Below are 22,882 nucleotides of genomic sequence, written 5' to 3'. Positions count from 1 at the left end.
TAGATTGAGTCTACAGAATGTGGAGAGCAGATACTTTACTTTGTGAAGGTAAAGGAATTGCTGACACATAAATACTCACAGCCACTTTGCATTTAGAAAAGATAAATGTGTTACGGACCCTGCAACGTGAGGCCGCAACTTACTGATCCCGACGCCCAGGTTCTGCTCCGTGAGCAGACCAGACCGCTCAGGGGCGTGCTTAGGTCTACTCAGGGAGCAAAAAGCGGTACATAGCTAATCAAGACCCTCTGAACCGTTTTCCCAGAGGACGAAACCAGGAAACTTTGGAAGTGGTCAATATTATTTCCACCTCTAACGAAAGACTGCCTTTTCTAAACAAGGAACTCTTTCCAATAGTTTTGAGAACTCATTTTCTTGCATAAGATTCTCCACATTTCAAACTACGTAGTCTTGCAGCACCTTTTGCAGGTCCCTTGAAAGCTCACTTTACTCGAAGCAAACTCGCAGAAGTTCCACAATTTCCCCTTTTCGTTCGTGGAATAGTTTAAAATTATCGAGACATTGAATCAGCCGATATAACGACAAGGCACATAGTGAGGTCCAACCTGTTTTATAGGCGAAATTATGAATCTCGGCGTGGCTCAAAATCACATTCGTACAGCTATGCTGATGATCAATAATCGGGACTTCTGCGACTTCCGATCGTAGAGCTTGGTCAAGGTGTTCCACCAGGTGTATATATATATATGAGGAAGTATAGTTGGATGGAAGGTGTTTCGAATTAGATTAGAAGGATCCTATCGTCTCAAATCATGCTGAGAGAGTATCTCTTTAGAATGAGACTGTATAGCATGACTTCCCGACGGGTTCGTAGAGGGTGAGATAAGGTAATCGCCAGAGTATACGAATTTACAGCAACGAGCAAAGATAACTTTATTAATATTTTGAAGTATAGACGGCTGAAGGGCACTGTCCGGGAAGGGGCTTTCTAAAGCTCTATGAATCGAGAACCGTCTTCTCGATTTCCTAACGAGGACATGGATGACACCTGATTGTAAGATTCTTCGTAATCGTTAGTGATACGAAATTAACCTTATAACACGAAAGGCTTGTCTATGATACTCGAGCGGCATTTTGAAGCTGGGATCGAATAATATGCTCTGATGCTGAAATATCTTCTATTCGAATGTAGGAAATGAGAGAAACGGACTTCCATGGTGCTATATAGGGGAGCCTACTCCACCAGACTAGGTCACTGCTGGCTCCGCAGGATGATGCTGTACTTTCATCCAATAGAAGCCACTGCAGAGACCCGCTCCCACAGCAAACTGATAAGCCAATAAAATCAATCCTCACTAGATTCATAGAATGTAGACAATACCGAAAAAATCTTTTTATTTTATACTTTTCGGACCATCGATATATGAAAACCAGTAAGCGGGCCCAGTGGCTGGCTTCCTCTTGGAAATAGTATGGAATTTATCAGAAGAGAGCAGATGAAGATCTTGTCGAGCGTTATAGTAGAATGCATTATCTGCGATGTGAATTCGTCGCCTATCTATATTAGAGTATATAAGAGTCCCTATTACTTTCCTATAACGATTTTCGCCGCAGTCATTCACCAGCTTGCGAACCAAAGAATGTCCCCTATATATCCCTTTTTACAACCTCTACTAGATCCTACGGTGTAGGGATTGCATTATATTCTTATATGAACTCACCTTTGATCCTACATTGAACGAAAGACATTTTATTCTATCGATAAGTTCCGCTCTAGGAAACTTTTAAAGTCAATATTGCACATCAAAATCTTTATATTCTAGACTATGTAGTCTCATAGTATATTTTCTAAGTTGTTTATGTACTTACTATCCTCAAAAATAAATACTAATAGCTGAAAAATCTCTCCCGCTTGTTCTTTGAAGAACGTAAAATTCTTAAGCAATTGTTTTCGATAGAAAGATAGGATGCTGTAATGAACCGGTAGATGTCGAGTTGATTGAGCAAGGTTGCGGGGTCATATAACAGGAACACATGATCCACAACCCGTCCGTTCTTCTATACGCGTGGGAGCCTTCCTCCCTTCTTTCTCTTTTCTCATCTTCGATACTTCTAGTTAATCATACAGAAAGTTCTTTTATTTTCGAGTCTTTACACCATTGGTAAGATACGGCATCCACCAATGACGGAAGCACGGTCGGCTAATACCTAGCTATCAGAGCATTGTGTACGGAGTACTCCGTACTAAGCACCGAGCCAATGGCCAGCAGTCAGTTATCCACTGGCCCCAGCATCGACAGGGCTGTATAGACCCGCTGTGATAAATCCATCGAAGTTTCAGCGACGTACATCAGCGCGCTAACTCACCAACGCGTGGAATAGGAAAAATACCATTCCTAGAATGGTAAGCGACAATAAGGCTTTGGAAATGACCCATTCGTTTCGCCGGATAAAAAGCTCTGTCATAATGGCGGTGCACGTAAGTGACGGGTCAAGCCGATGGTGACGCGGATGCGCGGTAGCGCGAACAATAGTGTGGATCGCATGACTCGCCCAGTTTTTTCTTTTTTTATATACTTTTTTTCTTTTTTTATTCCTATCTCTCTTGAATTGGATAGAAGACAAGTAAAATTCTGCATGGTCAGTGCACTAGTTTCCCGGTTGGATAGCATCATACTCCGTAGAGTTGGGAACTTGACGACGACGACCTCGGGATACGTGTTAACAGCGACGATGATCTCTTGTTGATCACAAGTCCTGACGGGAACTTTTCTTCGTGAACCTCCGCTGCGTTGCGTGTCTTTTGTCCTTGGCTGATGATATGAAGATCAAAGATGGAGGTGCCAAGCTCAAGGAGTCCCCATACTATGCGATCAACGGTATAGACACCTCGTTTTAAAGGTTTGGGTTGATACCGAATTAGTCACGGAAAGCCATGCCAAGCGCACATTATCTTGGGTATTTTGGTTGAAGGCGTTTACATTTAGACAAATGGGAAACATATTAAAGATAGAGGCCGGGTTGTACGTCACATTCTTAGAAAAAAGCAGTGAACCTAGTTACATTGAATCTGGTCCAGGCGTTTTTTTCTATGCAGAGACGGGATCTTGGCGTGGGGAGGAGGACTAGGAATTGGCTCGTCGGCAACAAAGTCCTTACGGATTTGACTTTTCCCGCCAAGAAGGCTTCGCATAGCTTTCCCCATATACGGCCCCTCACAGCGTCAATACCAAGGACCAAGGAGACAAAGTGGTTGGTATTCCTTGCTTCCTGTTGAATTGCCAATGGGTTCCAAGCTTTGCCCAGAGAGGACTACGTGGACTTTGTCTATGGCTATCGTCACCTAAATTAATGTAGTATTCAGGAGGATACAATATTGTATTCTGTGCGAGTTTATGTTGGGCAGAACCGAATGCTTTGCGTCAGCTCGGTCGGGCCTGACGCCATCCCGACTAGGATGTGTGATTCAACGGGTTCTCCAGTTTTACGGGGCTGTATAAGGGGAGAAAAAGATTCATTGAAATGGAACCTGGATCATGCGTACTCTAAATACTACGATTTTTGAACGGGTTGAAGCCAAGCTGGGCTATGTTGATGAGGCTATGGGGGCTAGGGTTAAGCATGAAACAGCTGAAACACCAGTGGATTACCGCTTGAGTCAGAAAGAAGGAGCTCAGTATTAGGGGCGTGGGGCGAAGAGCGGTGATAGGATTATAATGGAGCTTGTACGGAGTACACATGGTTATACGGAGTGGTTGTTTTTTATTTTTATTTTTTATTTTCAAATATTTCTATGTATAGACACGTAGATTCTTTCATAGGGGCTAGTTAACATCAAAGCAGACCATTGATGTCGGAGATAGGGGGAATAGATTAAAACCCCGAATTTGAGTGCGGGTTTATCTATTGCGAATAGCATGTAGAATTGGAGTCGACAGTGCCTACAGTACTGTACAATGATGCGAGAAGGAGAGAAAAAAAAAAGGAAAAAAGTCAACCTTACTCCAACCATTGTAGACGTGTCGGTGGATATGGATTGTCGGAACGAAGCGCAGGCTTGCGACGAGCTCAGGGTCCAGTGATCGGACAATTTCCCGGTTCAATGATTGGAGACTAAATTTACCAGTGGATTACAAGTTAAGGAAAGGTGGAAACTGAGTTGCCTGCAGGCAAACAATGTATCAAACACAAGATAAAAAAAGTATAGTCGATCGGAATTCCCAGAGATCTCAAACCGCAACATGCTTCATGATGATCTAAGAAGCCCTATGGAACGAAACAATTTTTTTTATTTTTTTTTTATTTTTACCAGCCTACTGCATAAATGGTCGAAGAACAGAGCGTTGCATCCCCGATCGACAGGAACATTGGGCCATACCAGCCCAGGAGTATTCTGGAGTACGACGATGCCAAGCCCCCTTAAGTCGCAGGGTCCACCCAAGTCCACTCAGTGCACGACGTTGTCAGCATTAGGACTGTGAAAAAAGACATGGAGTCCAGTATGTCATGAACCTTAGGATGATGGCCTTCATTTTTGGCTTAGTGCGGTGGAGACCGAACGAGGCTCTAGCCCGATCGTATTAAATGCCAAGACGGACGCTTGCGCGTCTCCGCCACCAGTACTGGCGCTGCCCCATCTAGCGAGAAAAAGAAATTGGAGAGGCTTTGAACGCGTAGTCCACTGCTTGAAGGGACCTGAACAAGTCGAGACACGGGACGATCGTTCGAGATCTTCACCCAAGCCACCTCATACTCTTATGCTCTCATGTTGACGTTATCTCTTTGTAGAGTTCATGCATACAGTATGTGTATTGGATATCGGTCTTAAAGAGGGGTTGGGATAATAGATATAGTAGAAGTTGGATTAAATGAAATGAAAGAGGGAAGCAAATAAATGTTCAAAGGATTGTAAAATAATAAAAAATGTTTATCCAAGATTGTATTCATAGTCATACATGAGTAAAAGATGAAGGGAAATAAATTATCGAGTGCGTAAGAGGAAGAGCCCTAGAGGTCATGAGGAAAACCCCGTGCGTTGCAAACTGCCAAGTCCAGCGAGAGTACGTGTGCAAGGGAAAATACATGAAATTACAGAGAAAAAGGGTCCTTTTCTTGGCTTTTTTCCCGTTACGCACGCGCGGCTTGGGACGCGGGGCCCATGATTGGGGCGAGACGCTGACGACGCCTGTAATACCGCGGTATCTGGTTCGTAAGCCCTTTCTCACTCTCCACCCCGGACACTACGACTGGATTCTCTCTCTCTCTCTCTCTTCTCTCCCTTTTTACCTAAACATATACTCTCTCTTGTCCCATATCTTTCGAAACTAAAAAAGAAACGACCACGCCCTCCTCTAGGGTCCTTCTGTCTCCTCCGTCTCACCCTGGAGTAACAGCTTCCTCGCCGACTCTGCCGCCGGTGACTTTCGACCATACTAGATACTCACCATGGCGGACGGCAGACACAACCAGCAGCGGACGACATCTCAGCCTGCTTCAAATAACTACGATGCTTCGACACTAAGCCGGGATTTCGAACAGTTAATGCGCACTAAACGATTTAATCAGCTTCAAGATTCACGTTCCGGATCCCAGTCTCCAGCTCCCATTGCTTGTCCTAGTATTCCGCCACCTTCTCGAGCACCACCGCCGCCTCCTCCCTTCGGCGCTTCTCCGCGCCCGTCTTCTCAACCACAATCGACCCCAAAGTCACCCGCTCTCCGTGGCCTCCCCATTATGCCATCACCACCCCAGGATGCGCCTTCTACAAAATTCTTTAATTTGCTCAATGGATTATCGGTTACACCTACCAAATACGAAAACCCCGGTCTTCTTGACGAGGCTCTGACAATCATCCCGCTCGATCGACTTTACTCCGAGGCCGAGGACGAGAGCCAGATTATGCAGGCCAAGGCTGCCAGTGTCGGTGGAAAGCCGGAATGGGGCTACCAGGATTGTGTGATTCGAGCATTGTTGAGGTTCGTCTTTGGAACTCTAGACCACCCCTATCGACCCACCTTTATCTTTGCCACTAACATCCCTTGATTCGCAGATGGTTCAAGTCTTCTTTCTTCCAATTCGTCTATAACCCACCATGCTCGCGATGTCACATGCCCTCGATCGCACAGGGAATGACCCCTCCTAGCCCAGACGAAACCGCCCGGGGAGCCGCCCGAGTGGAACTTTACCGCTGTTCCGAGGTCAGCTGTGGTACATACGAACGATTCCCACGATACTCGGATGTTTGGCAATTGCTGCAGACCCGCCGCGGTCGGGTTGGTGAATGGGCCAACTGTTTTAGTATGCTCTGTCGCGCGGTCGGGGCTAGAGTCCGTTGGGTGTGGAACTCAGAGGACCACGTCTGGACTGAAGTATACTCCGAGCATCAACGACGATGGGTGCATGTGGATGCTTGCGAAGGAGCTTGGGACAACCCCCGTATTTACGCTGAAGGATGGGGCAAGAAGATCTCTTACTGTGTTGCCTTCTCCATCGATGGTGCGACCGATGTGACCCGTCGCTACGTCCGCAACTTCTCCAAAAACGGCAGCCCACGCACTCGCGCCCCCGAGGAAGTTCTCTTATGGACCATCCACGAGATCCGACGAAAGCGCCGAGAGAATATGTCCAAGACCGACCGTGCTCGACTGATCAAGGAGGATGAACGCGAGGAGCGCGAGCTCAGAGCCTACACTGCCTCCGCTCTTGCAGCTGAAATCAACAACCTCCTTCCACGCAGCATGACTGCCCGCGCCCATGAGCAGAAGCATGCCGATGCACGACAGGAGGCCAATACTGAGTGGCTTGCGGCAAGAGGCCATGGAAACGCTGGACCCGATCGGTCGGGTGGCGGACGGTAAAAGCTCGGCCCCTTTGAATTGTCTGATGGACTTCTCTTTTCTTTCTCTCCTTGGGTTTTTGAAGATATTCTCCTTGAACTCCCTTAATGTGTCGACTACCTGAGCGACCCGATTCGCCGATAGCTTCTCTGCTTAACTGCACGAGAGGTCCGGCCGGGCGCCTTCGACTATTATCGAACGGACTCACACCCCTTTCACCTCATCTCCGACTGGAGGGCGCATCGCACCGGGGTCACCAACCTTATAATCTACCCACATCGCAGCAATCTCTCGACTAGTGGCTTGGATGGTTACCCCTCTCTCTGGTTAGATACTAGAGCGCGACCGCTGTCCCTTGATTGGAACCCGCGAGCTTTGCTCACTCCGCACCCAAGCAATGACTGGCGGCTCTGAGTACCTTGCTCACGCCGATCGTACATGATCACAACATACCCTTTCCCTACGACCGACTTACGTCTTTCTCTCGCGATCAACTTTCGATCAACTTTCATCTCATTATCTCTACAAAATCTTCGGATATTATGGCTCGGAGTTTTCTCTGATTTGTCGCCTTTTAATAAGCCTTTCTCTATCTATGGGTTTAATCCCTCTTTCCTTATATCTTTTTTATTTCATTTTTGTTTTGCATCGTGGCATTCGGGTTGGGCATGGTTTTGCACGGCGCCAGTGGTGACGATTTCATCTTTCCTTTTAATTTGGGATATCCTGCCTTCGTGGCACACGTTTGTACGAGAGACACGGTTTCACCCAATATCCTCTTTTCCTTACCATTATTTGTCCGAGAGTATCATCTCTCTAAGCCTTTGGGAATTTCTTCCCATTTTGCATTTCTATATTTACCTTCACTTCAACACTTTTCAATACCACATAGTAATCGCTTTTGGATACAATTTTCTTTTCACTATGTAGACAGTAGCAGTAACAAACTTAATCTCCACTCCCTCCCTAGCCTCTCGTATACGGAAATCCTCGTACCCATCCCTAACCCGGAAACAAACAAACCTCCGACCCCAGCGCTAAAACACAATATGTAAATTACTCAAAAATACCCGTTTGATTAGGATGTGCAGTGCTCCCCCGCGATGAGACCCTTAGCGTCTGCCACACCCTGCCGGTGGACCCGATGGGCTCATCAAGTGGAGCCGGCTGGCGACAACACCGAGCCTACATTGCAGAATCAGGCACCTAGACCCTGAAGCTCTACTGTACAATCCATCCCGGGCCCTCAGCCTTTCTAAGCAAATGTATCCATCCCACTACACAAAACAAAATCAAAAATACATCATCAGTCTTTTTAATATCTCCTTGTCGCTTTGTTTCATCTTCAGCCCTGGACTAGACCTTGTAAGGCGAAGCACGGGCCTATTCTGGAGTCGATTATTTTTAGACTTGTTCCATGGATCCCGGGTGAGAGAGTGTGGGTCCAGGGTCTCGGACAACGGGTCTAGGGCTCCCGAGAGGAATAGGGGTATTGGACGCGTGTGCACGCGCTGAGGTAGTATTCGTGAGAATTGAGTTTTTGTAGTATGATGTTTATTACATGTCTTGACTTATCTATGTAGTGGGCGATAAAGGGGCTCTGGGTTGGATTAAGCATAAGTAAGCATAACCCTGTCTTTATGCGAGGGAGAATGTTATGATGTAAACACAATGGGATCCATTTGAATGTTTTCATTCTTGTGTGCACGTGTATCTGTACAATATTCCGGAGTTCTTTTCTTTATCAATGATTGATGGTCTTAAAGATAGGGGTGATCTACATATCTCTGTCTTTCATTTTTACCTGGACCCATACATATACTGCATGTAGATAACTGACGTACATATGCCATGGCATTGCATTGCTTCTACAATCATCCATGGCTGTACTGGAGACTATAGTAGAATGCATTGTAGCGGAGATACTGACATACTCCGATCAGTCATTTGTATGCACATCGCTGCACCCGCGGTATCTAGGAGATGCCAAGATCAGATAAGCTGAGACATCCCAAAAACCGGATGGCAGATCATCCATCCATGGCTTCTTCTCTTCACTGACTCGTGCATTTGCCAGCCGTCATAAAGTATCCACATTAGGGGCATTCATATCAACGTGTATGCACTATTACATACATAGATACATACATACAAATCCAGCCAGCTGAGGAGTATGTAAATCACGACATACTACATAACTGCATCCCGACCCCTCCTCACATCATCGAGATGTAACAGTCGATCCCTCTCCGCCGAAGATCATCACCCACCCAACCCAGCTCATGCGTATAGTACGGCAGGGCCTGCAAGTGCAATTCCCAACCTGCCGACTCGATATCCACGGGCACTGAAGCTCGTGACGATGATGCATCCCTCGCAGAACAAGAGTAGAAATATGAGCGCATGTCTGTATCTCCCCGTAAAGGAAACCTGGAGCCAGACGCAGGGCTTGAACTCAGAGAGCCTGACTCTTCATCTGAACTTGTTCCAGATCCAGATACAGACCCAGCAGATGGAAACATGGATGGCGATGAAGCTGTAGATGTAGATGCAGATCGGAAACCAGAACCCGGAGAACCTCGCTTGTCTTCGCTGAATTTATTCACACTTCGAAGTGGTAGCCTTCGCGACCGCTGGACAAGTAGACCACGCAAAGGTGCAAGGAATAGATGAAGTTTTTCCTTTGGCTCGCTGTACCATTGATTACTCAGTATGAGCACAAAAGATCGCAGCTTCGGAAGAGTTTTCAGTGCATTACAAGTCTCGAGCCATTCAGCCCGGCCTGCAGCGACGTATACCGTTCGCACGGGGTCTTTGCATGGTAGCCAGTGACCGGGGAATGACCAGCGCAATTCGATGTTATGTATGCAGTCCCAATTTTCTTCAGGGATCGTAGGATGCAGATATGGTAAGGTCCAGGGATTACTGAACTCGAAGGTATTGAGGGTATAGAGGAGGTGGATAGACTCCTGGTATCTGTACAGGAATCAAGTTAGCTATCCCGTAATCAACCGAGAATATGTGAACAGGTAAATTGCTGCTTGGGATTAACCCAATTCGCAAAATCAAAACACAGATGAAAGGGGAAATGGACGTGGATGTAGAGGCGAAAGTGAAGGTAGGATTTATACATTTGCCGACTTGTCAGCGCAAGACTTAGAAGCTTCTCTCCACTGCCGTGGAGATCGGCATCTTTTATGGGCTGGGGTATTCCGGTCCCAAGACATATCTCGCATGACGAATTGCTTGCCCGATATAACAAGTTTTTATCTTGTGAGGGTAATGAGGACGCGCTGTGCGGACATACAATGTGTCCAAGTCGTTGCTGAGCGCGCTGGATTATGTGGAGTCGTCGTCCACCCAGGACGTATTCCCAGATTATCAGGCGGAGTTCCGGGAATAAACGCGATAACAAGCCGGATTGGAGCTGGGGTTGGGTGGCTGTGAGGATTTGGTGGCGAGGTTCTTGGAGAGGTGGGGGCTTATTGCCTGTCGTGTGCCCGAAGAAGTACCATATTAGCCTATTTCCCTCTTTTGTCGCGAACAATGGATGCAGGGGAGTTATAATGATGCCATTATACCCCCGCCTCTCAGTGCCCCTCTCGAGCTTTGCATTTCTCCAATCCAATCCAATTCCAGCCCCTCCACTGAATACATATGCAGAACCTCGGAAGTATAGGGTGAGAATTACTTACTCTGGTATCGTTGGGCGAGCACGTCCTCCCAGGAAAATACACCTTGTTTGGTGCGGGCCATTGCTGAAGAATTCCTTTTTGACCGGAGATATTATGAAGAATTGAAGATGAGGTGAGTTCAATGCAATAAGGTTAATAAGAAGCGGAATTTACAATGCATTAATAGTTCTGTTTTTGAAGATGTATTGTCGTCCTGCTGATCAAGCCATGGACTTGGCCGGAGCCTGAAAAGAGTTCCATTCGATCCGAGGGCAGCAATCGGGACATAATATAGTAGTTTCAGCGGGAAAGGGCCAAAAAGAAGAAAAACAACGCATAAGAAGATCAATCAGGAAAAAAGGCGCATATGGCTAAGGAGGAAGTCCAAGCACGCACTTGTCATACCCTCGGGTACAGAGAGTCGGTGTGCAAGAATACAAGGTTCTAGATAAGTGCGGAGTTGGAGAAGATAAGAAGACGCGTAATATTGGTTAATGGAATTGAGAAGGATTTAGATTATCTCATATTCAAGTTGTTATTGTTTGAGAAAGGGTATATACGATGATAATATTGAGACAATAATTACTGCTCTGATGTACAAGGTAGTTAACTAGTTAAACGACCCGTGGAGCCTAGGAGTGTAAGGCACCGAGTTCCCCCTAAACCCTATCGCTGATTGTCCGAGCACACCCGTAGATACCCAAAATTCAAAGTACCTCAACACTGGCGCACTCATTCACTTTCATTTCCACAGCTTTGAAACAAGTAATAGTGTTACTTCTAAGCACTAGTAGCGCTCGCTGCTCCAGCACTCAGAGTATTGGTCGGACACGCAACCTGCAGTCCCAACGTCAACATAGACAACCCATCCGGCTGCAGCTGGCTAATCGTGGTTGGCGCCGGGACTGTGCCTACATAGGCGTTAAAGTTGTAGATCCCACAAATACACTCATCCACAATATCCTTCAAACTAGTCGCCGAAAACACAGTAGTGCCACTCCGTGTTGCGGTGAACTTCTGCTGACCCACCCCCATAGGCACTGAAAATGCACTAACTCCTGCCGGCGCTTGGAAAGTCTGCGACTGATCACCAGACTGCACTTGGACCTCCGCAGCAGTCTTAAGCAACGAAACGACAAAGACCTCATCTTGCATCGACTCCCACCCATTAGGCTTGCCGCGGAAAAAGTTGCCACTGGCGTTGTTGGCGGATCCGGTCATTGTGGTGTCGGTTGAGTCGCAGTCGACGTCCCGGGGTGTAGGCCGATACCAGTATACTAGCTGTTCATCGGTGATGTAGGGGAGCACATCAGTGCTGCCGGCCTTGTAGGCGGCGATGTAGGGCTTGGCCATTTCTGCCCATCCGTCATGGGGCCTATATTTCTTTTAGTTCTCGATCGGGCTTAAGTAGATTCATTCAATCACTTACATGTCCATTGCCCACTTGGACGCTCCATCATCTGTATGAGGGGAGCTCAATGGTCCAATATAATGGGACTCTCCATAGTCGTTCCAGGTAATAATTTCCACAAAACGAGGCTTCAAAGCCAGAATCTCTTCCCATCGTTGCTGCCAGAGTAAATCAGACGGGAAAACCCAGTTCTTACTGTAGGAAACCTCTGTTCCGTAATGGGTAAAGAACCACGGAGACGCAGCTATCACTAGTAAGCAATAAAATCCAGCCAAATATTCACTTTCAAAAAACTCACGCGCAATATAAGCCTTCCCATCCAAAGCATCAATGTAAGTGGTGTCTCCATCCGAAACAGTAAGATTAGCTTCAGCCGTTGGGGCCTTATTGTCCCCATTGTTAGGCCAAGCCATCCAATTAAGTGCACCCTGGATGTTACCAAAATCTCCATCACCAGGCGCGAAATTCGGCGCAAAGAAAAGGTCCTGTCCTGCAGCAGAGACGATGGAATCCACATCGACACCGTCTCCAATGAACGAAGAGACAAAAACATCACCGTCTACTAACAGCTGAGCAGTTTGGTTAGCGTACTGCTTAACTTTGGCGCCGACAGATGCGCCGTCACTTGTGCTCCATGCGCTGAAGTCGAAGGATAGGAACAGCTTCATGTCATTCTCAGCAGCAGATGCGTAGGCGTATCCGAGTTGGGTATCGGTGAAGTCATCCGTGCCGATGTTGAGAGCGAAGGCATCTATGCCAAGGTCTTTGGCGCGCTTCATATCATCGTCGTAATCGCTAGAACTGACACGGTTGCTGACAATTCCGACCTGTGATTTTAAGAAAAATTTAGCTCTTTCTTTATTATTTCTGTATATTAGATTCCGAGCACCGGAAGGGCGATCATGCTTACCATGAAGTGACAAAATACTAAACTGGAACTAGATGAAGTAGCTGCAGCAGAGGATGTGGTCTCTGAGACCTGGGCTACTGGGCTAGCCATGGATAATGATGTGAACAGCCCGGCCAGGCCAAGTAGGGCCTTTGGTAGCATATTTAAATGAAGTTTGCCGCAAAGGAATGTAAATAGTTTCAAAGAATGTATAAGGAGCGAATAAAGTGTCTAGAAATTTCTTCTAGAAAAAAAGATCGAATGCAAGGCCAGCCTTGAAAGAGAGAATCACTTTGGAATGAACGAGAGATAGGTAAATGCTTAACAAATAAATAACAGTGAAGGAGAAAGTCGAATGGATATATCTATGCCCTTGGAATATTAAGTTCGAGGAGATTTAAGCCCCCGGGGCCAACATTGTGACTTGCACCTTGCGAGGAGATGAATGAAACAAAGGATCAATTAAACAGGTCAAAGGTGAATAAAGCGATTGCTACAGTATCACCCAGATAGACAAAGATGACCCTGCAGCGCACACCTTACGCGCTGAGGTCTTTACAGGATGCGCCTTCATTAACCCACAACACTAGCGCCATCGGGACGTTTCATGCTTGCTCCGCTCTTTGACCCAACACTGGTGGCTTGAGTGACCCCACAGGATCAGAAGGATCGAGTTTTATTAGATGGGGTTGCTGCATCCTTCGAGAATCGGATACTGTAACCCCTAAAATGTGTCTACTTAATGCTTCAATAATGATACATAATTATTTCACTTGAGAAGATAGTCCGAAATGCAAAATCCGGATTTACGAGACGGCGCCCGCAAGATTAACGCCATGTATCTCGCCCAGATCTAGAACCCAGCACAAAGCGTGATGGATATTAAAAGATGAGATGGTAGGGCTTGGTCCTGCAGCGACCGTGTCGCTGAAGATGCATGATGTTTGTACCACTAGTTTCCTGTCATATAGAGTTGATTTAATCATTGATCTGAGATCTTGAGGATATTTTGCATCCTCCATGAACTTGTTATTCTTCCCTTCTATAGCTTGAATAATTAACGCCTCTCCCGAAACTACCATGCAATGCCACAAAGGCGCATACTAGCCTATTGACAACATCGATAGAACCCTTCCCTTCTGGTGTAACATCGGCATACCACGAGGCTATGCAGGACAAAAGCTGCCAGACCAAGTGATCCGAGTCTATGGGCCATAAATATCGTGCCGACTAGTCAACTTGCAAGATATCATTATTGGCTCGAGAATCTCAATTGACAGGACCGGGCTATCACAGGAAATGTTTTAAGTCTATCCTCCATTTAAAAAAATAAAATGAGTAGATATAAGTCGTCTGATAGTTAGCTGACAAAGACAACTTGAAGAAGCTTTGCTTTATTTCATTTCAATATCATATTCCATTGAGAAGATTTACTATCGCCAAATATCGCCTCTTGTTTGAGGTAGTAATGCGAAGAATCAAGAGCAAAAGGCGCCTCAATAACCGCTGGGTTGACTAAAGGGCTGCAACGGCAGACACATAACTCACAGAGCTATCGCTGACATCTACTGCATCAGTGCTACGCTCATACCTCAGGAAATGGAAGAGGCTTTGCGCCTCTTCCGACCGGGTGGCGTTGATAACCTCTAGAGCAGCCATAATAACACATATGGGGTGACGACCACAAACGGTATTTCCAGTGCGCTCAATAGTATCCAAGAAGGTCTTGGCCGATCCGGTCGTAATAGCTGACATGGTCGCGAGGTCAAAAGCCGAGATACTCTCGTGGATAGCAGGCTCATTTCTCGAGGTACGTTCCCCACGCCGCAACTCATGACCTGCGCAGACAGAAGAAATGGTCTCCGTAATTTGATCTTCCGCTTGTCCTGGCTGGGGAAGCCCATCGCTGGATAACGGCAGTTCAGGCCCAGGAGTCGGGGCTTGGGGGACGTAGTATGTGTAACGGAATCGCAGGCCCCAGTGACAGAAGTCGGAACTAACCACAAAAACATTCTCGGGATCAGCGAGATACGGGGCTAAGATGGCACCGGCAGCCTTTTCCGTTGAGGCTGAGGTGTTGCCGACCATTATTGGGACCAGCGGTGGGTATTCGGCTGTCGGGGTGTCCGGGTATTGTAATTGGAGGAGGCGATGGATGTAGGGAAGATGCATCTCGATACTGTGCTCCTCCTCATCGACAGATCGTGACATGGTTGCAAAGTTGGACTTGGTCTGTTGAAGTTGCGCAATTACGTCTAGATCTAGTGGGAGGGGATCGTCCGAGAGCGGGGTATAGTAGTATTTGACCTGTGGGACGGCCAGCGTGGTAAGATAATGATGATGGGATGGACCCAAAATGAAGATACGTTTACTAGAAGTGGAATGGAGATTAGATAGGTCAAAGTGAGCGGAGGTCTCTCGAAGTGATTTTGCTTACGCCTTGGTCAGATCAAGCGCCTTGTATGCGTAGGCTGCACAGGGACCCGAGTAAGCATAACCTGCGTGTCTTATGAAAATCATCAGATATGTAGCTCTGGAAATCATAGAAAATAGACCACATACGGTGCGATCACGACTCGAGCCCCCGAGATGGGGAGTGAGCCCACATGCTCCAGAGTATCCGGTACATTTGCTAGCAAACCATCCAGTTGGGTTGACAGGATACGACCGTTATCTGAGTACCACGACCCAGCATGAAAAGCACGTCGAGCAGACATGGCCGTAATGATAAAGAGTAGTTGGTATGGACGGTGTTTGAGAGCGGAGTTAGCTATGAGCTGAGTGAGGAGAAGCGGGGAAGACTATCGTCATGGTGGAGTAAGGGTGCGAGATACCGATGATCTGTCCCACGGCATGCCGATTAAGTCAGGTTCGTTGGGATGAGTCTAATGCTCGTCGAGTAAGAGTAGACTGCAAAAATATGATCGGATCATCCAAAAGCTTGAGATGTCCGTAACTGGGATAGTATTTGAACATGGTTGAAGCTTAGGACTTCAACCAATTGATGAACACGAAACCATACAAGCTCTTAGAGAAGTTTTAAGACGGAAATTGGAGCATACTACAGTCACCCCGATAAACAATGCCCCTCCTTACTAGAAGTAGCAGGTCTTGAATACATGTTATACATCATATTACCCTACACGTCTTTCCAATGGTCTTTTCAAACATTAGTCAAATCGTCTCTTGTAACACCTTTACTAATGTAATTCTAGAGGCTTAGATGATATTATACCTAAGCTCTTAATGCGTAATGCGTACACTTAATATTACTGTATATTATAAGACTTTGACTAAAGACAATAGGGGTATGATTCCATAGGGAGATGGTAAAGTGTGTAAGATTCAATGTGGCGGGATTTAAATGATATACTTTATATGCTATGTATGGCTCTTTCCAAGGTTTGTAGTTTTACAAGAGCAACTTGAACTTGAATACAATTGATTCTGCTGTTATTTTACAAGAGCGGGATTAATTATCGGGTTGACTGTAATAGATAGACATGCAGCTTGTTTACACAGACTTTGTCATACACTAAAGCTCACGGCCATTCAAGGGCTCTGACTTGAGCATTTTTGTTTGTTGTTAGGGCGGATGACTTCTGGATTGTGGATTATTGGAGACCTGCAAGGGGGCATATCAGGATCCGACCGGGGATATGCACTGAATCTCTTAGCATCGCTCTAAAATGGTATAGCATTTTTTCAATACGAAATATTAATTGTGATCGTGAGAAGCAAACGCAGCTGAGGTGTCCAATGAAGTATTCAAGTGCAATATTACTGCTTACGGATTAGCGTGAACCAGAACCACGACGCGACTCTCGTATCCACGCGACCAGCCAATCGCATTCCCGTACCCTCTTCCCAGCCTTTCTGACCTTCAAATGCAACTCTACCTCTTTCACTCTGGTTCTGAGACTCAAACACGCAAACACCTTCTCGAGGACTTTATAATTCAAATACATAATCTCCTTTTGACAATGTCACTCAAACGCAAGGCCTCATTCTCGCGAGCTCCATCCAGCCCATTCGCATCCGCGTCTTGCGACATAGACATGATCGACAACTCAAAACACCTCCACAGCCGAACACGAAAGCGATTCCGAGATGGCCGTCCAAATGATGAAGTGGTATATGGTGAGTGATTTGCCCATTGCCGAGGTAGACAGGCCAAATCTACTATTCATCCGTCAAACCAAGTATAAGCTAACCATTCATCAGAGAAAACCCTCCGGTGGATTTTCTCGGCCCAGCAACAACAAAATGAAGTTTCAATGGGCACTACCGAAGAAACAATGGAAGAAACAACATCCCTCGAGAACCCCGAAACCGTCGACCCACGTCAACAGAGTCTGCTGCGCTTCTTCCAGCCTCGAGGTCAGCAAGCTCCTCGTTTTAAACCATCCCGCGAGGCACTGGTACCCCGTGCGAATGAGATTGCTATGGACCATGAGGAAGCTGTACGGCGTGCGGCATTTCAACAACCGACTGCCGGTCCTAATTCTAGCGCAATCGAGACGATGAATGCTGGGCCCAACCGGGTGGAAATGGATATGGATATGGATATGGATATGGACATGGATACCGATGAAAGCAGTGAAGGCTCCAACTCGAACGTGAACATGGGCGTAAGGGCGTGGATGTAATTTCCATGACATGGCCGTTTCCATTTTGCCGTGCCTATGCGCAGGTCGCTATGCTGCACAGCTGTTACAGTTTTCACCAGATGGAGCTTGACTTGTACTTAAGTCAAGTCACATCATTATCTTGCTGTTATTTCTTGCTCTCTCTGGGAGCTTGGGAGCTTATGAGCTTGGTGTTTCGGAAGGTCTAGGGACTGGGAAGCCGAAATTAGGCGCAATATTACATTTGAACATAGTTATAGTTAATATTTAAGCAGGTTTTCTCTCTTTTATTCTTTTGGCAATTATGAAAGCTCTTTCCCTGTAAATTTCATCTCCCTTTTGACCACACATCGCACGCTTCGTTATTAACGGCTTGTAATAGCTTCCACCTTGAATTTCGTTATTGCTTCGCAATCCGGATTAGACGGGTGAACATTTCCAATTTCGGCGAATTTGATCGCAAAGCTCACTGCATCACTTTCCGGTCGGAAAGCCCTTGATATAATGTATTTATTGGGTATTAATTGATATATTTAAGCCCAGGAGGCTGTAATGAGTGCAGTATAGTAACATTGACCCATTGACCTGTTTGATGTGTTTGTTGGCATTTCGAAGCTAGCCAATTAGGGTGCGGGGCCCCCGGTCCTCCACCGCGGTTACTCAACCTGGCTATTTCAACAACTCCCCTCATTTTCTCAATTGCAGACTCGATCAAAGACAAAATCACCGGGATATGCTGTCATTATATCCTGATTCTTGAGCTTTTCCCAACTTCATCGTTTTAAGACTGCAAGTGCTCAACTTTCGGCTCCATCTGTATCGGCTACACATCAAACGCAACTGCCATCGAGTCCAATCATGACTATGGATACTGAACGGGCTGTTCAATACCTGGAGGGATTGATTGGGCGTCAGCTCAGGGTATACACGACTGACAGTCGGATGTTCGTTGGTCTATTCAAATGTACCGATGCAGTAAGGCTCTCGTCATCAAAGCTGGAAATACCATTATGTCAAGATTAAGCTGACAGGGAATCGTGGTACAGGAGCGGAATATAATCCTTGCCAACTCATACGAATATCGTTTCCCCACACCCTCCGCTGTCCAAGCCGCCGCCGCAAAAGAAGCCGAGTCATGGGAGCGTAACGCCGAAGCTAAAAGCGCCACCGTCAAAGTCAACATGACACATCGACTCATTGGGCTCATCGTGGTACCAGGGCGTCATATTACGAAAATCGAGCTGGAATAGAGCTTCTTTCATACTCTTCAGTCATGTTCACGAGACGTCTGGTATTCACCACGTCTCCAATCAGAACGGCGGGCAAATCACGACATCGGAATCTAGTCCAATGGGAACTATTAGTCAAACACCCCTGCCAGTAATGTCTGGTTTCTAATATACATCTGATGTATCACACTGGTTCCTGCTTTGCTGATAGCACGAGGTTGAACGTGGGGCTGCCAAGGGGCCTTGGAACTTGTTTACTGGGTCTATGCTTGCTGGTTCTCTATCAACGTGGTATGGATGGACCACGATATCTGCATGGCAGTGACTCTGCGCTTGTTCATTGGGCCTACTATCAAATCCCGACCACTGGGGGAATTCCTTGGTAGTCTACAGCTCGGCGATATGGTTGGAAGACAAAAAGGCGGTGTCTTCTTAAACGAAAGATTATCTTGGCGTACATGCAGTGACTATTATCTTCTACATATGCAGAACGAAGATTGTCTGCGGCTCCTGCCTAATCTACATAACGTCCGAGCCAGATGATGGACATGTGCGTGGAACTGGATGGGGAATGGCTTCTCCATTTACTGCGGGTGTCCGAGCCTATTTAAGATAGCGGTCTATGCTTGAAAGTGAAAGAGCTCCTGTAACATGTTTTACATCTTTATTTTCATTTCTCCTCTCTCTTTTTCTTTATAGGTTTCCCCCTGTATTTGAGATGGTGGCGGCGGGATTGGATCAGATGTTGCTAGCCTTGTCTTTCCCCGCCACCTCGTTCCTGATAGGAGCCCTAGTGGGGTCTAAGGTCTTGCTCCTCTTTGCCCCCGGGGTGGTTCGGGAAAGCCACCAAGATTCCATCTAGCCCTCCAGGGCTGCAGCTTTCTTCGCACAGTCCCAGTGAGCTGGACCAAATCGTAATCTGGAGGTGTGGTAACATGGGGGAACCTATGTAAGACGTGGTCGCTTATCGGAGGAAGGATGAGGGGCCCATGGAATGATCCTTAAGATCCTCTTTTTAGCACAATAAAGCACAGATATTGTTACGATAAGCTGGGGAATCTGTGGTTTTTTTAAAAAAAAGAAAAGACAACTAAACAAAGTCTACTAGTCTAGTCTCCTACTTTATTTTATTTTATTTTCTCTCTCTCTCAGCTGAAAGTCTAAACACCAAGTCATGAACGCATCGCTATAAATACACAGAAACAAGAGTCCAGGCAACAATCGGCCCGTTGATAGTCCGTGCTTAGCTAACCGAGATCCAGCTGTGGCCAGAACTGGGCGACAGGTGTGTACCACGCAAGTACCTTTTCACCCATTTAGCGGTGGCGGAGTACTTTCACCCTACTTTTTGCTGTCCTCCCCCTCTTCGCTCTATTCATACCTCCTCTCTTGTTTTTCTCTCTTCCTTTTCTCATCATATTCAGTGAACTTTCAGGATTATCTATTGTAAGTTGTGTTTTATGCTTGTTGATCTGTTTCCAATCAATATGTGGGATAAATACCTCGCACCAAAATCCCCATACATAATGACGCATTCCTCCACCCGCCCCGTCCACACCCCAAATCCACACGAGTTCCCCAGCAATCCCTCTCACCTTTGCTTTCATTCCAACCAGCCTCCACATACTGCCCAGGATTCTGTGGAGTTTAGCCCAAATACTCTCATCAACGATCACATACCTCAGAGCCCATCCAGAAACTAATCCTGCCGCAGCTGGAAGCTTCCCTCAGTTCCACCCAAGCCTCGGAGCTTCTCCTTCCACCCACTCCTTCCGCCCAGCTCACCTGCAAAAGCTCCTTCCGTCAACCCCTATCAGACGTAGGCACCATCACTAGCCCCGTCGGCTACTATTTTATATTACCCTCCCGATCGTTATTGTTCATTCAACTCTTGCCCACCTTTGTGACCGAGCCGCAAATTCCCAGCTTGTGCCAAGCCCTAGACTGCAGAAAAACTTCTTGGTGGTACTGCTGGTAAAGAAAGAGAAAAACTTCACCACAGATATCCAGGAGGGCATTTGAGAATAAATAAAGGCTGTCTTTGAGACCGACTCAGCTGGAATCGGAAGCCAAGACATTCCAATACCTAGGGAGTTTTTTTTTTCTCGGCATAGCGGCTTGAACGTCCGCTGTTCGTGCGATCCCCTCTAAGCTTGGCAAGCATCCCAGCCTTGCAGCGATGGGTCAGTCGCATTCCAAGAGCAACGCCGGGTCGGGCGACTCGTTGCAATCATACCCGTCCTTTTCGAAATCCGATACCAAGGAATCTATTCGCTCCTTCCGAGGTTCGATCCGCTCGAAGATCCCTGGTGCCCGTGGCTCCGACAGCCCCCGGGGTTCTACAACTGCCCTTTCACATACAGACAGCCTAAATGATAAGTCCGATGCGGCTTCGACAAAGTCGGTTGGAAGCCGACCCGGCTCCAACGCCGGCCTTCCCCAGTCTCCCGGTTCAGAGGGTCCCTCTCGCTCGGGTTCTCCCGAGCCCCCACCGTCACCTTCGCTGTCGGCGAGCTTGCAGCGAGGCCATAAAGATGTGAGCGCGATGAAGCAAAGCGGCGAGGTGGATACTGTCTCAGAGGGCCCGCTAACAGGTGCACCATCAACCACTCCTGTTGTGGGTGAATCCATCTTGATCAAGCGTGAAAACCAGCTAAATCCAATCTTGGATTTTATATTGAATGCTCCTCTTGAGACTTCTGGCTCCCCAGGGATGGGTATGGGCGCTCTGAAGTCCATTGACTTGGACGACATGATCTCACGGCTCCTGGACGCCGGTTATTCTGCTAAAGTCACCAAGACTGTTTGCCTGAAGAATGCCGAGATCACTGCTATTTGTTCAGCAGCTCGAGAGCTCTTCCTTTCGCAACCTGCTCTTTTGGAGCTGTCTGCACCTGTCAAGATTGTTGGCGATGTCCATGGTCAATATACTGATTTAATTCGCCTCTTCGAGATGTGTGGTTTTCCACCTGCATCAAACTATCTCTTCTTGGGTGACTATGTCGACCGAGGAAAACAGAGTTTGGAAACCATTTTACTGCTCTTGTGCTATAAGCTCAAATACCCAGAAAATTTCTTCTTGCTTCGCGGCAATCACGAATGTGCTAATGTCACTCGTGTTTATGGATTTTATGACGAATGTAAACGACGATGCAATATCAAAGTATGGAAGACATTCATCGATACTTTCAACTGTCTTCCGATTGCTGCAACTGTTGCAGGCAAGATCTTCTGCGTCCATGGCGGACTGTCTCCGAGCTTGTCACATATGGATGACATTCGGGGCATTGCCCGGCCCACCGATGTTCCAGACTATGGACTGTTGAATGATCTCCTGTGGAGTGATCCAGCAGACATGGAGGAAGACTGGGAGCCTAATGAACGCGGTGTTAGCTATTGCTTTGGCAAGAAAGTCATTATGAACTTTTTGCAACGACATGACTTTGATCTAGTTTGCCGTGCTCACATGGTTGTCGAAGATGGATATGAATTTTACAATGACCGGATCTTGGTAACCGTGTTCTCGGCTCCGAATGTAAGTTTTATTTCCGGGATAATCTCCTTACTCTTATCTTCGTTCTTTGCTAATTTGCATACAACAGTACTGTGGCGAGTTCGATAACTGGGGAGCTATCATGTCTGTATCTGGAGAGCTTCTCTGTAGTTTCGAGCTATTGAAGCCCCTGGATTCAACCGCATTAAAGAATCACATCAAGAAAGGCCGTAACAAGAGGAACAGCATTATGAGTAGTCCGGTAAGTACCAAATTTTCCCCGTGTTTTTTGATTGTCGCCTCAGCTTTCTAATGAATTTATTATAGCCTGCCATGACTTCCGCCCAGAGTTACTAGGTTGTTTTTGACTTCATCATTCACTGGTCCTGGCCAGAAAATCTGCAGTCAATCGCCATTTCAAGTCGCATCAGCAGCTATCAACAGAAATTGACCTTGATTCTCATCCTCCAGCCTGCCTGGTCGCCTCACCTAGTTTTTGGACTATGGGGTCACGGACTGAATCTCAAGCGGGTGTTTCTGTTCCAGACATTAAAGCGAACGCTATTTCTGGTACCTTGGAAAATCATCCACTTGATTCTACTCACGCTGGAAGCCACTCTAGTATATGCTCAAGCAAGCAAGCATACTCTATGAAAACAGAAATGTCTCTAGAGCATAAATAATTCGATCCGGTTTTATTCTGGATTATACTCAGGGCGGCCGAGGCACCGAGCACGTATACCCTGGTATATTTATGTATC

At 46.7% G+C, this 22,882-nt stretch overlaps 8 protein-coding genes across 8 annotated transcripts; 4 read left to right on the top strand and 4 right to left on the bottom strand.

The window, feature by feature from the left end:
- Window positions 1-447: 447 nt before the first annotated feature.
- Window positions 448-1,094, bottom strand: N7478_003447 (uncharacterized protein; the record flags this gene model as incomplete). The annotated part of the gene is made up of 3 exons (XM_056919661.1): window positions 448-671; window positions 818-1,023; window positions 1,054-1,094. The coding sequence occupies 3 exons, from the start codon at window positions 1,092-1,094 to the stop codon at window positions 448-450; spliced, it is 471 nt and encodes a 156-aa protein (XP_056782819.1).
- A 4,312-nt stretch (window positions 1,095-5,406) lies between these two features.
- Window positions 5,407-6,818, top strand: png1 (peptide-N4-(N-acetyl-beta-glucosaminyl)asparagine amidase; the record flags this gene model as incomplete). The annotated part of the gene is made up of 2 exons (XM_056919660.1): window positions 5,407-5,936; window positions 6,011-6,818. The coding sequence occupies 2 exons, from the start codon at window positions 5,407-5,409 to the stop codon at window positions 6,816-6,818; spliced, it is 1,338 nt and encodes a 445-aa protein (XP_056782818.1).
- Window positions 6,819-9,013: 2,195 nt separating this feature from the next.
- Window positions 9,014-10,553, bottom strand: N7478_003445 (uncharacterized protein; the record flags this gene model as incomplete). The annotated part of the gene is made up of 3 exons (XM_056919659.1): window positions 9,014-9,773; window positions 9,872-10,286; window positions 10,493-10,553. 3 exons carry the CDS (start codon window positions 10,551-10,553, stop codon window positions 9,014-9,016), a joined length of 1,236 nt encoding a protein of 411 aa, XP_056782817.1.
- A 698-nt stretch (window positions 10,554-11,251) lies between these two features.
- N7478_003444 (glycoside hydrolase family 71 protein) lies at window positions 11,252-12,882 on the bottom strand (the record flags this gene model as incomplete). Its single annotated transcript, XM_056919658.1, has 3 exons — window positions 11,252-11,846; window positions 11,901-12,709; window positions 12,793-12,882. 3 exons carry the CDS (start codon window positions 12,880-12,882, stop codon window positions 11,252-11,254), a joined length of 1,494 nt encoding a protein of 497 aa, XP_056782816.1.
- Window positions 12,883-14,286: 1,404 nt separating this feature from the next.
- N7478_003443 (protein MEMO1) lies at window positions 14,287-15,488 on the bottom strand (the record flags this gene model as incomplete). The annotated part of the gene is made up of 3 exons (XM_056919657.1): window positions 14,287-15,142; window positions 15,209-15,277; window positions 15,334-15,488. The coding sequence occupies 3 exons, from the start codon at window positions 15,486-15,488 to the stop codon at window positions 14,287-14,289; spliced, it is 1,080 nt and encodes a 359-aa protein (XP_056782815.1).
- Window positions 15,489-16,658: 1,170 nt separating this feature from the next.
- On the top strand, window positions 16,659-17,420 carry N7478_003442 (uncharacterized protein; the record flags this gene model as incomplete). The annotated part of the gene is made up of 2 exons (XM_056919656.1): window positions 16,659-16,911; window positions 16,996-17,420. 2 exons carry the CDS (start codon window positions 16,659-16,661, stop codon window positions 17,418-17,420), a joined length of 678 nt encoding a protein of 225 aa, XP_056782814.1.
- Window positions 17,421-18,257: 837 nt separating this feature from the next.
- On the top strand, window positions 18,258-18,649 carry N7478_003441 (LSM domain-containing protein; the record flags this gene model as incomplete). The annotated part of the gene is made up of 2 exons (XM_056919655.1): window positions 18,258-18,374; window positions 18,446-18,649. 2 exons carry the CDS (start codon window positions 18,258-18,260, stop codon window positions 18,647-18,649), a joined length of 321 nt encoding a protein of 106 aa, XP_056782813.1.
- Window positions 18,650-20,807: 2,158 nt separating this feature from the next.
- phzA (putative serine/threonine protein phosphatase) lies at window positions 20,808-22,478 on the top strand (the record flags this gene model as incomplete). The annotated part of the gene is made up of 3 exons (XM_056919654.1): window positions 20,808-22,163; window positions 22,231-22,383; window positions 22,449-22,478. 3 exons carry the CDS (start codon window positions 20,808-20,810, stop codon window positions 22,476-22,478), a joined length of 1,539 nt encoding a protein of 512 aa, XP_056782812.1.
- Window positions 22,479-22,882: the final 404 nt, after the last annotated feature.

The sequence above is a fragment of the Penicillium angulare genome (assembly GCF_028827245.1).
Source record: "Penicillium angulare strain IBT 27051 chromosome Unknown utg000003l_segment0_segment0, whole genome shotgun sequence".
Lineage (NCBI taxonomy): Eukaryota > Fungi > Ascomycota > Eurotiomycetes > Eurotiales > Aspergillaceae > Penicillium > Penicillium angulare.
Note: the sequence above shows the minus strand (reverse complement) of the source record. Positions and strands in the feature narration are given on the sequence as shown.